The sequence below is a fragment of the Rhinoraja longicauda genome, chromosome 14, assembly GCF_053455715.1.
Source record: "Rhinoraja longicauda isolate Sanriku21f chromosome 14, sRhiLon1.1, whole genome shotgun sequence".
Lineage (NCBI taxonomy): Eukaryota > Metazoa > Chordata > Chondrichthyes > Rajiformes > Arhynchobatidae > Rhinoraja > Rhinoraja longicauda.
The window spans coordinates 33,196,973-33,210,356 of NC_135966.1; the positions used below are offsets into that span (position 1 = coordinate 33,196,973).

At 45.8% G+C, this 13,384-nt stretch overlaps 1 protein-coding gene across 1 annotated transcript in view; it reads left to right on the plus strand.

The window, feature by feature from the left end:
- LOC144600196 (UDP-glucose 6-dehydrogenase-like) overlaps positions 1 to 12,736 on the plus strand; it is a 49,973-nt gene extending 37,237 nt beyond the window's left edge. The window contains exons 7-12 of the mRNA XM_078411686.1: positions 88 to 182; positions 1,049 to 1,179; positions 4,093 to 4,232; positions 5,609 to 5,700; positions 6,850 to 6,960; positions 8,251 to 12,736. Coding sequence (XP_078267812.1) covers positions 88 to 182; positions 1,049 to 1,179; positions 4,093 to 4,232; positions 5,609 to 5,700; positions 6,850 to 6,960; positions 8,251 to 8,358 — 677 coding nt within the window. The 3' untranslated portion in view covers positions 8,359 to 12,736. The remainder of the gene's footprint in view (positions 1 to 87; positions 183 to 1,048; positions 1,180 to 4,092; positions 4,233 to 5,608; positions 5,701 to 6,849; positions 6,961 to 8,250) is intronic.
- The last annotated feature ends 648 nt before the right edge of the window (positions 12,737 to 13,384 follow it).

The window sequence follows — 13,384 nt, forward strand, 5'->3', positions numbered from 1 at the left end:
CTCTAAACTTTCAACTACCTCGGTAGACGTGACAATAATAAACTTTAACCAAGCCTCTTCTCTCACACTTGTGCTTCTGGGCTACAGGCTTTGGGGGCAGCTGTTTTCAGAAGGATGTTTTGAACCTGGTTTATCTCTGCGAAACTCTCAATCTGCCAGAAGTGGCTCGATATTGGCAGCAGGTGAGAATGTACTGACTGGCTCCAATCATGGGGAATAAAAGCAGTGGGACTTCAGGGGGGGGGGCACGGTGGCGCAGCGGTAAAGTTGCTGCCTCACAGCTCCAGGGACCCGGGTTCGATCCTGACTACAAGTGCTGTCTATACGGAGTTTGTACGCACTCCCCGTGACCGCATGGGTTTTCTCCGGGTGCTCTGGTTTCCTCCCACACTCCAAAGAAGTGCAGGTTTGTAGCTTAATTGGCCTCTGTAAATGATACATTTCCCTAGTGTGTAGGATAATGCTGGTGTACGAGTGATTGTGGTCGGCGTGGACTCAATATGCTGGAGGGCCTGTTCCACGCTGTATCTCTAAAGTCTAAAATAAACATATGAGGAGTGTTTGACGGCACTGAGCCTGTACGTATTGGAATTCAGAAGGATGAGGGGGATGTCATTGAAACCTACCGAATGATGAAAGGACTGGATAGAGTGAACAGGGAGAGGGTGTTTCCACTAGTGGGAAAGTCGAGGACCAGAGGGCACAGCCTCAGAATAAAAGGACATACCTTTAGAATGGAGATGAAGAGGAAATTCTTTTGGCAGAGGTTGGTTAATCTGTTGAATCTGTTGCCACAGACGGTTGCGGAGTCAATGGCTAATTTTAAAGCGGAGATGGATAGGTTCTTGACTAGTAAAGGTGTCAAAGGTTATGAGGAGAAGGCAGGGGAATGGGGTTGAGAGAGAAAGATAGATAGATCGGCCATGATTGAATGGTGGAGTAGACGCAATGGTTCAAATGGCCAAATTCTGCTCCTCTATCTTGTTATCTATGGTCTTCTTGTGCTGAGCTGGTCTGTGTTCTAACTCAATGCTATTTTTGCTCTCAGGTGATCGAGATTAATGATTATCAGCGGAGGAGATTTGCAGCTCGTGTGATTGGCTGTCTTTTCAACACTGTTACTGATAAGAAGATTGGATTGTTGGGATTTGCCTTTAAGAAGAACACTGGGGATACAAGGTAGAGCTCGGTCGATCTCTGAAACCTGGGGCCATTGACTGCTTGTTCATCTCAGCTTTAGCGGAATGCTATCTGGGTGAGAGGGTAATAGTTATGAGGAGGTTTTGGACAAACTTGGATTGTTTTCTCTGGAACGCTGAATATTGGGGGGAGGTTGGTGGGGGGGGGGGGGCGGGGGAGAACTGATAGTAGTTTATAAAACTATGAGAGGCGCAATTAGGGTAGACTGTCAGAACCTTTTTCCTCCTCAGTGTGGAACTATCAAAATATTAGACGGCCTGGCTCTGAGCTTTGAGGGGCAAAGTTTAAAGGAGATGTGCAGGGCAAGTTTAGTTTGTACAGAGAATGGTCAAACAGCACAGTGACAGCCCAACTTATCCATGCCAACCAAGATGCCCCATCTACGCTCGCCCCACCTGCCTGCATTCCCTTTATTCTGTATATACGCTGTGAATGGCTCGATTGTAATCATGCGTAGTTTTTCCGTTGACTGGATAGTACATAACAAAAGCTTTTCACTGTACCTCAGTGCACGGGACAATAAACTGAACTAAAACTAATCTAAACTATCTACCTTCTTATTACACACTTACCAAGAACAGTCATTCAGGATGCTGGCTGCTTTTAACAACAAAGTACCATTCATTCGAAAGTGAAGATGCCCTTTGTTAAGTGTGTTGACTAACAACTCCCACTCTTACCTTGTCTCAGTTGGTCATCTGAAACTGCCCTTCTGACTTTATAACCATCTAACATTCTACTCCTTTTAGCCACAAAACTGAATCTGGTGGGTGCCTGGAGAGTGCTGCCAGGGGTATTAGCAGGTACGTTAGTGGTGTTTACGAGGCTTGTGGATAGGCAGATGGACAGGCCGGGATACGGATTACGTGCAGACAGAGGAGATTAGCTCATCTTCATCTTGAGTTCGGCTTGGACATTGTGGGCTGAAGGACCTGATCCTGTGCCCTACTGCTCGACGTTCTCTGTTAATGCACACAAATGGTGTTGTACTTCACACGGACAAAGTGGGCCAAAGGACCTGTTTCGGTGCTGCGCTGCTCTGCTCTTCTACATTCTTTGTCAACACGGGAAAATGGGACTGGTGTTCTTGGGCAAATGGGATTGCATGGATGTGGTGGGCTGAATGGTCTGTTTCTGTACTGTACTCTTCTATGTCAATGTGGAAAAATGAGATTGTTTTGGAGGAATATAGACCAAACACAGGCAGGTGGGACTAGTGTAGCTGGGACATGTTGGCCGGTGTGAGCAAGTTGGGCCGAAGGGCATGTTTCCACGCTGTATCATTCAATGACTCTACTTGAGCAAGTGAGATTACATGCAGGTGGAGGGCCGAAGAGCCTGTTTCTGTGCTTGGCTATTCTACATCCTATGTCAATGCCGAAAATGAGATTGGTGTACTGGCGGCAAGTGGGATTGCATGGACGTGTTGGTCCGAAGGGCCTGATTCTGTTCTGTACTGTTCTACATTCCAAATCAATGTGGGAAACGGGACGTGTTCGGCCGAAGGGTCTGTTTCTGTACTGTACCACTCTATGATTCCATCTGTAACTTTGGCGTGATGTTTTTCTTAAAGCCAATACTTTGATGCATTGAGTATTCTTTACCTGCATTTCAGTGCTTGAGGTGTTGGTCAGTTTGGGTTTTCTCTTTTGAAATGCCCTTATTATCCTGTCAACTGGATGATTTCTTTAACGCCCTTATCACACTGGTCACACCAATATCAGTGATATCACCTTGATCTTGTCTATCTCTCCCAACTCTCTGCGAAATGCTACCCTTTCTACTCCCTGGTCCTATCTTGCCGTCTCTAAAATACACACTCGGTTTCTACCTCCACAGATGCTGCCTGACCTGCTGGGTGTTTCCAATATTCTTTTCATTCCTAATATAAAAGATGACTGGTTAAGAAAACAACGAGAAGAATGAGAAATGTTTAGTTCATTTGTTTGTTAAACACGCCTGGCCTTTAATTTATGGTGACAGATTTACCAGATGGTTTACAAAGGCCATGGAAGATTTGGCAAGAGAATGGGGAGAGAGCAGGGAAGGGCGTATATTGGAGAGCTCTATTAAAGTGCTGATGCAATAACTGAGTCAAACAGATTCCTGTCTTTCTATAGATAATGCAATACTGAACTATCAAGCTTTGTGCTTTGGGTGGTGGGTGCCTGGAACTGGTTGCCAGAGGTGGTGGTGGAAGCAGCTATGATAGTGGTGTTTAAGAGGCTTTTACAGTATGTAAGCACGCGGATATGCAGGGAATGGAGTGATCTGGATCACGTGCAGACAATTTAACTTGGCATCATGTTCGGTACAGACATGCTGGGCTGAAGGGCCTGTTCCAGTGCTGTACTGTACTGTTCTATGTAGGCACAAGGAACTGCCAACGCTGCCTTACCGAAAAAACTCCCCACAAAGTGCTGGAGTAACTGAGTGGGTCGAAGAACATGGAGAGGCAACATTTAGGGCGGGGACCCTTTATAGATCCTGCGCTGAAATGTAAATTTTGTTTAGTTTAGAGATACATCCCGGAAACAGGCCTTTTAGCCCACAGAGTCTACACTGACCAGCGATTCCTGCACACTAACACTATTCTTACACACACTCGGGACAATTTCCAATTTTTACTGAAGCCAATTAACCTACAAACCTGTATGTGGGAGAAAACTGGAACATCCAGAGAAAACCCACGCAGGTCACAGGGAGAACGTAGCAACTCCATATGGATTGTACCCGACAGGATCAAACCGGGTTTGCTGCCGCTGTAAGGCAGCAACTCTACCACGCCTCCTAATGTAGATGCTGCCTTCCACACTGAGTTACTCCAGCACTCTGTGTCTTGTACTGTTCCTTTGATCTGTGTTATTAGAGTTTGCTCTGTGTGTGTATTAGGGAATCTTCCAGTATTTACGTCAGCAAGTACCTCTTGGATGAAGGCGCTAAACTGCACATCTTCGATCCGAAGGTTAAAAAGGAACAAATTATTCAAGACTTGAACCACATCAGCATTTGCGATGATGACCCCGACAGAGGTATGTATTCTTGGCAAAGTTACTCAGCGGGTCAGGCAGCACCTCTGGAGAAAAGAGTTGGCTGTGGGAGAGGTGATAACGAAGGGATACGAACAGTGAAACTAGCAGGATGACTAGGGTGGGGAGGGAGTGAGGGAGGTAAAGGGATTGCCAGGGTTACTTGAAATTGGAGAAAGCAACATTTACACCGCTGGGTTGTAAGCTGTGTCTATGTTTCTATGCCAACCTATTTTGGTATTGGAGTTATTGTTAGATTAGAGGTACAGAGTGGAAACGGGCCCTCTGGATGAGAAAGTGTAATAACATAGAACTAGTGTGAACGGGTGATCACTAGTCAGCGTGGACTTGAAGGGCTGAAGGGCCTGAATCTGCACTGTATCTCTAAAACTAAGCAAAAGGTTACAGTCTGATTTGAAACAGAGAACCTGAGTTTGTAACAATTCTGCCAAAGTAAGCAAATACAATACTCGCATTTATTTCAAGAGGGCTTGAAGTATGATGAGCGTTTGTCGGCACTGGGCCTGTACTCGCTGGAGTTCAGAAGAATGAGGAGGGACCTCATTGAAACATTATGAATAGTGAAAGGCTTGGATAGAGTAGATGTGGAGAGGATGTTTCCACCAGTGGGAGAGTCTAGGACTACGGGTCATAGCCTCAGAATTAAAGGACATTATTTTAGGAAGGAGATGAGGAGACATTTCTTTAGTCAGAGTGTGGTGAATTTGTGGAATTCTTTGCCACAGAAGGCCGTGGAGGCCAAGTCAGTGGATATTTTTAAGGCAGAGATAGGTAGATTACTGATTAGTACAGGTGTCAGAGGTTATGAGGAGAAGGCAGGAGAATGCGGTAGGGAGGGAGAGATAGATCAGCCATGAATGAATGGCGGAGTAGACTTGATGGGCCGAATGGCGCAATTCTACTCCTATCACTTATGACCTAAAGTTACTTACGATGATGTACAATGGAGTGAGGAGAGAGATAAAGTGAAATGGGCAAAAAGATTAGCAGGCAAAACAATGGGCACAAAAATCTGTCTGTGGAGTTTGCACGTTGTTACTGTGGCCGTGTGGGTTTCCTCTGTGTGCTCCAGTTACCTCCCACATCCTAAGGACATGTCTGTGTGGGTTTGTAGGTTAATTGGCCCTCTGTAATTTGCCCCCTAGTGTGTAGGGAGTGGATGAAAAAGTGGTATAATAGAGAACTAGTGTGAATGTCTGCTTGGACGCAGACAGCACCCGAGGTAAGGATCAAGCCCGCGTTGTTGTGCCGAATGGCGCAATTCTACCTGTGACTGCATGGGTTTGCCACCCTCTGTTGTGCAAAGCACTTTCCGGAGATCGTGACGTGCTCGTTGTTCTTTGTTTGTTCTCTCATAGTGTCTCGGTTAGTCACCATCGTGTTGGACCCTTATGAGGCGTGCAAGAATGCCCATGCAATTGTGATCTGCACGGAATGGGACATGTTCAAGGTAACGAAAGCCAGCAATAAGCAAAAATGAATCGGCTGATGCAGGAAATATTCCACAGGGCGCAGTGGCGCAGCGGTAGAGTCGGGGACCCGGGATGGGCGGTTAGAGGGGAGGGGGTGAGGGGAATGGGAGGAGAGGGCAATGGTGGGGGAGAGGAGAATGGGGAGAGAAGGGAAGGGGTGTTCAATCCTGACTACGGGTGCTGTCAGTACAGAGTTTGAACATTCTCCCTGTGACCGTGTGGGATTTCTCCGGGTTCTCCAGTTTTTTCCCACATCCCAAAAACGTGCAGGTTTGTATGTTAATCGGCTTCTGTGAGTTGTCCCTAGTGAGTTGGACAGCGCTGGTGTACGGGGATCACTGGTTGTTGTGAACTCGATGGGCCGAAGGGCCTAGATGTGTAGGAAGGGCCTGTTTCCATGCTGCATCTCTAAACTAAACTAAACCAGCCAGTGGCCCGATCAGGTGTTAGATTTTGGCTCTAGTTTTAGATATCCAGCATGGAAACAGGCCCTTCAGCCCACAGAGTCCATACCCATCATCGATCACCCATTCTATGTTATCCCATGTTCTTATCCACTCCCTACACCCTAGGGGCAATTTACAGAGGGCTAATTAACCTACAAACCCCCAAGTCTTTGTGATGTGAGAGCACACCAGAGCAAACCCATGCAGTCACAGGTAGAACCTGCAAGCTCCACGCACACGCACACGCACACACACACAGCCAACACCCAAGGTAGGGTCAAACCCAGGTCTCTGTGTCTGCCATGGGAGGTGATGATGGGGAAGGTGGCGAGGCAGGTGGGTGCTAGATCAGAGGGCATTTGCTACATCAGTGCATCAATAGCAGAGGTATTGAAATGTTTAGTTTATTAGTTTAGAGATACAGCTTGGAAACAGGCCTTGCAGCCCACTGAGTCCGTGCCGACCAGCGATCCCCATACAGGAGCACTATCCTACACGCTAGGGACAATTTGCAATCTTTACCGAAGCCAATTAACCTACAATCCTGTACGTCTTTGGAGCATAGGAGGAAACTGGAGCACCCGGAGAAAACCCATGCGGTCACGGATGTTTAGAAAAACCTGTGATTTGTGGCACGTGCAAATTGTGCGCGATTTCAAGTTAGGCTCCTTATCGTTTCAGGAGCTCGACTATGAAAAGATCTACAAGGCGATGCTGAAGCCAGCGTTTATCTTCGACGGAAGACGCATTTTGGATAGTCTTCATGGAAAACTCCAGCACATTGGTTTCCAGGTAAGGGAATTGCCAGCACAGTCTTGCTCTTCATTGACACCAATGACTGTGTAGACGCGGAGTGCTGTAGTAACTCGGAGAGTCAGGCAGCATCTCTGGAGAAAAGGAATAGGTAACGTTTCCGGTCAAGACCCATCCTCAGACTGAGAGTCAGGAGGGAGGGAAACTAGAGGTATGAAAAGGTTCAGAACAAATCAGAGCCGGCACCAATGACAAGGCAAAAGTGGAGCCCACAATGGTCCATTTTTGGCTATAGAAGAGTTTATAATGATGGGACAAATGAATGAGAGCAGTGAAACTAGCAGGGCGACTAGAGTAGGGGAGGGACTGGGGGAGAGGGAATGCAGGAGTTAATTAAAATGAGAGAAATTAACATTCATACCGCTGGGTTTGCGTCTCTGGAGAACATGGATCGGTGGAATTGATAGGGTAGATGTGGCTGGAAAGAGAAGATTTATGAGGATGTTACCAGGACTCGAGGGCCCGAGCTACAGGGGAGAGGTTGAACAGCCTAGGACTCTATTCCTTGGAGCTTTGAAGGATGAGGGGTGATCTTGTAGAGTATAAAATCACTAGACCAAGTGGACCCGTTGGGCCCAAAACTTTCCTGCATTGGTGCAGCACCCTCTCCTACCCCCCTCCCTCCACTCCCCACTTCTCCCTCCCCCTCAAACCCCCTTATCCCCCCTCCCTCCCTCCTCCCTCTCCCTCCCTCCCTCCTCCCTCCATAGGAGATAGATTTAAACTTTAAAATGTGAATAACTTTAAAAATATAACACCGATTTCAATAAAACTACTTGCTTTACCATTAAAGCGACAACGGTGAGTAAGGTGGGCCTAAAATTGTCACGCTGTCGTGTACCGTTTTGGCTGTAGTTCGATCACAAATAAACAAACAAACGAGAGTTTTAGTATATAGATGAAGGGCATGGATAGGGTAAATGCACAGTCTTGTACCCAGAGTGGGGGAAGCAAGAACCAGAGGACATGGGTTTAAGGTGCGAGGAGAAATATTTTAATAGGAACCTGAGCAACCTTTTTCACAAGGAGCATGGTGGGTGTATGGAATGAGCTGCCAGAGGAGGGAGTTGAGGCAGGTATAAAAACAATATTTAAAAGTCATTTGGACAGGTACACGGATAGGACAGGTTTGAAGGGATATGGGCCAAGCACAGGCAGGTGGGACTAGCGTTCATGGAACATGTTGGCAGTCTGGGCAAATTGGGCCAAAGGGCCTGTTTCCGTGCTGTAAGACGACTATCTGAAATCTTTGGTGTTTTCTGTTAACAGGTGGAAACCATTGGGAAGAAGGTGACTGAGCTCATTCCCTTCACTGCGGATAAGGAGATTTCAAGGATTGATTTGCAAGCCCCAGCAGCCAAGAAATTAAAGATTTAATGTCCTCTGTGGCATTCTATTCAGGCAATATGTTTTTCTATAAATATTTCCCATGCAGCCATTGTGCTTCAAACACTAATTATGATGAAATGAAATACACTAGAGGTTACAGGTAGATTTCTTTTTTAAATTCACCAAGGGCTTTGTCAACTGGGCTATTTTTAAAGTATTTTGATTTGGGAGAGGTTTACTCTGAAGAAAGCGGTATGTACTGTATAAACATGGTCTGATTCATTAGATCAATTATTATATTAACTGTCCGGACTTTTAAATGAACTGGGGAAGGAGGAATAGAAGTTAGAGTCGGTGTCATACAGCGTGGAAACGGGCCCTTCGTCCCAACTTGCCCACGCTGTCCACACTAGTCGCACCTGCCCACATTTAGCCCATATCCCTCTAAATCTTTCCTATCCATTTACCCGTCCAAATGTCTTTTAAATGTTGCTTTAGTATCCCTGCCACAACTACCTTCTCTGGCAGCTCGTTATGTATAACTACCACCATCTGTGTGGAAAAGTTACCCCTCAGGTTCCTCTGAAATCTGTTCCCTCTCCCCTTAAAATCCCTGAGTCCCAAGGAATGATGCAAGATCATCTTTCATTCTTTTAAGACTTTAGAGAGCATAATCCCTGTCTCTTTCATAGTGCTTGAGGATCTCACCAGGTCATGCAGCATCTAGGGAGGGAAATGGACGGTCGACGTTTCGGGTCAATCTAGAAGATTGACTGTTCTCAATCTTTCTTCGCAAGATGCAAGCTGGTAGAGCTGCAGCCTGGCAGCACCAGACAATGGAATTCAAACCTGACCTCGGTTGCTGTGTGTGTGGAGTTTGCACATTCACACTTTGACAGTTAGGGTTTCCTCCGGGTGCTCCGGTTTCCTCCCGCATCCCAAGACGTGCGGGTATGTAGGTTAATTGGCCCTTTGTAAAACTGTAGGGAGTGGATGCGACAGTGGGATAACAAAGAACTAGTGCGTGATCAGATGGTCGCCGTGGACTCGATGGGCCGAAGGGCCTGTTTCCATGCTGTATCAATCAATCAGATTGCATTTTTTTAAGTGCTGTCCTGAGAATTAGGGTTTCCTGCCCTCATTAACAATTCAAAAGACAAATTAATTCACTTTGTGATTCTTTGTTACCGATTCATGGTAAATGCCTATACAAATATGTTGTGTATGAAATGGAAGTGAAAATGGCTATGAAATACAACGACATTATTTGTAATTTTCTCTCTTATTCTGGGCATCAGTTATTACTGTGAAAATGTTTTATGCATATTCCTGAAATATAACCACATTTTTAAACATTTTCGGGGCCAATGTTTCATTTTTTGCACAATTGTTATTGCAGTCGATGCAGTTCTTTGATAATTGAAGCATAATTTGTATTTATCACCTCTGCCCCCCAATTTGGATTCATATTGTTCTTTTAATGCCACGTGTACCGAGATACAATGAAGATCTTTGTTTCTCACCCTGCATACTATCTGTGCAAAATCGTACCACACAGGAGAACAATAGATAAGCAGCAAAATAAATAGAATGCAGAACACGGTTTCAGTTTTAGTTTAGTTTAGTTTATTGTCACGGGTGCCGAGGAACAGTGAAAAGCTTTTGTGGCATGCTAACCGGTCAGCGGAAAGACAATACATGACTACAATCGAGCCATTCACATTGTACAGATACATGATAAGGGAATAAAGTTTAGTGCAAGATAAAGCCAATTACAGCTACAGAGAAAGCGCAGATTTTTAAAAAGTGTTTGGTCCTCAATGAGGTAGGTTGGAAGATTGGGAATGTATCCCAAGTATGTATGCTACAGGGCAACACAGGGGTACAACTATAGAGTTGCTGCCTTTCAGCGCCAAAGAACCGAGTTCAATCCTGACCTCGGATGCTGTGTCTGTGGAGTTTGCACGTTCTCCATGTGTGCGTGAGTTTCTTCTGGATGCTCCGGCTTCCTCCCACATCCCAAGGTTTGCAGGTTAATTGGCCCTCTGTAATTTGCCCCTAGTGTGTAGATGCGAAAGTGGGATAACGTAGCACTAGTGTGAATAGGTGATCGCTGGTCGGCGCAGACTCGATGGGCCGAATGGCCTGTTTCCAAGCTGTATCTCTAAACTAAAGACATGGTTTAGTTTTCGTTTCATGATTGTTACCTGTTTAGCTACAGTGAAAAGCTTTTATTTGCATGTTATCCAATCCGATTTGAAAATTTACATAAATGCAATCAAGCCAAATTCAAGTTCAATAGGTAGAGCAAAAGGAAATACAGTAGAAACAGGCCCTTCAGCCCATCTTGCCCACACCAACCAACATGTCCCGTCTACACGAGTCTCACCCTGCCTGCGTTGGGCCCATATCCCTCGAAACCTATTCTATCCATGTACCTGTCTCAATGTTTCTTAAACATTGCGATAATACCAGCCTCAACTACCTTTTCTGGCAGCTCGTTCCATACACCTGCCACCCTTTGTATGAAAGTTACACCTCGGGTTCATATTAAATTTTTCCCCCTCACCTGAAACCTCTTTCCTTTGGTTCCTGATTCCCCAACTCTGAACAAGAGACTGTGCGTTTACCCGATCTATTCCTCTCATGATTTTGTACACTAAAGTTCAGAATGTAGTTCTTGGTGCCTAGCTGGGATCTGGTAGCAACAGAAGATAAGCTGTTCTTGAATCTAGTGGTGTGTGCCTACAAGTTTTTGCAACTTCTGGGATAGGGAAGAGGGAATGACTGGGGTGTGACTGGTCTTTGATTGCGTTGACTGTTTTCCCAAGGCAGAGTGAAGCGTAGATGGACTATACCCTAGCTTATGGACGGAGCGTTCAAAGCCTGATAACAGAGGGGAAGAAGCTGTTCTTGAGTGTGGTGGTGCGCGTTTTCAAACTTCTGCCGTCGGGAGAGGGGAGAAATGGAATGAATGGGGTGGACAAGACTTTGATTACATATGCTGCTTTCCTGAGGCAGCGTGAAATATAGAAGGAGTCCATTTCTTGCGGCCATGGACAGATCTGTTGCCATGATAAATCTCCGATGCATCCTGAAAGCGCCAGAAACCAGGGTTTGATCCTGACTGCGGGTGTTGTCTGTAGGGTGTTCGTACATTCTCCCTGTGACTGCGTGGGCTTTCTCTGGGTGCTCCAGTTTCCTCCCACATTGCACACTCCAAAGACATTCAGGTTTGTAGGTGAATTGGCTTTGGTAAAATTGTAAATTGTCCCTAGTGTGTAGGATGGTGTCAGTGTTTAGAGTGACCGCTGGTTGGCGTGGACTTGGTGGGCCAAAGGGCCTGTTTCCACTCAGTATCTCTAAAGTCTAACATTTGTAAGATTAATTGGAGACTCAGAGGTGCTGGGTATATGGAATGAGCTGTCAGAGTAGGTAGTTGAGGCAGGTACAACAACAACATTTAAAGGTACATGGACAGGAAATGTTTAGTGGGATAGGGTCCAAATGCTGGCAAATGGGACCACCTTAAGGTCTTTATACTTTAGACTTTAGAGATAACAGCGTGGAAACAGCCCATCGAGTCAGCGCCAACCAGTGATCACCCCCGTACACTCGCACTATCCTACACATTAGGGACAATTACAATTTTACCAAAGCTAATTAACCTACAAACCTGTATGTTTTTGGAGTGAGAAAGGGCTTGCATATGCTTGCATAGGTGAATGGCCTCCAGTGAGGTGAAAGATTTTGAGATTCTATTCCATTTTGGTGTTACAGTGACCTGATTTAATTGCATTATGCTCCATGAGTCGTTGGCACAGTGGCGCAGCAGTACAGTTGCTGCCTCACAGCGCCTGAGACCCATATTCGATCCTGATTGTGGGTGCTATCTGTCCAGAGTTTGTACTTTCTCCCTGTGACCGCGTGGGTTTTCCCCGTGTGCTCTGGTTTCCTCCCGCACTCCAAAGACATGGAGGGTTTGTATGTTAATTGGCTTCAGCAAATTGTAAAGTGCATAGGATTGTGCTAATGTTCGGGGTGATCGTTTGTCAGTGCGGACTCGGTGGGTCGAAGAGCCTGTTTCCGCGCTTTCACCATCCGACGCGGCCTGGAATAGGCCGCGGAATTTTCTCCGCCCGGCGGGGGCTTCAATGTCGGGAGCCCGGACCGCCCCGACGTGGCAACTCCAACAGCCTGACCGCGGGAGAAGACGGCAGGGAAGAGAAAAATACAATCTGGCCTTCCAACACAGTGAGGAGGTGACTGGAGGAGACTCACTGTGATGGATGTTTCTTTTGTTTGGTGTTAGTTTATGATTGTATGTGTTATTGCATTTTTATTGATTATTTTTATTGGTCTTATTGTTGAACTGCGGGTAATTTTTCATTTCACTGCACATTTATGTGTTTGTGACAAATAAATTACTATTGACTATTGATATCTCTAAAGTCTAAAGAGTCATCTCTGTGATGTGGTGGGATTAATGGCAGCAACTAGCATTTAAAACATAACAAAAGGCAAGGAAATGTCAAACTTTATTTTTAAAATGTACAGTAATCTTTTTTTTAAATCGTGTCGGCACAGTTGCAAATCTCCAGGTGAATGAGCTGTTTTGAGCATCGCAAAATAGATAGTTTTCCATGGGGTCCAGCTCATTGGAACAGGTTTCTGGGTAAGATCTCGAGTCGAATATACTCAGCCAGCTGCTCCGGCCTCGAGACGAAGACCACCTTCTTAGCCGTCTTTTCATCCAGCCTGCAAAAGATAGGAGTTCAGAGCACGGCACAAAATCTGTCACTGTGGCTTCGTTTTTGAAGCATTCTTTGCTTCTGTGTTTAGAGCCAGGGGATCAGGTGTTTAACTCTCACATAGAAACTTGAGCAAGAATCTCGGCTAATACTCGAATCCAACACTGAGGTAGTGCCGTGTTTAGTTTAGAGATATAGCATAGAAATGGTGTACATTGGTGCAGTGGTAGAGTTGTTGCCTCTCAACGCCAGAGTCCCGGGTTCAATTATGACTATGGGTGCTGTCTGTAGAGTTTGTATGTTCTCCCCGTGATCTTGTATGT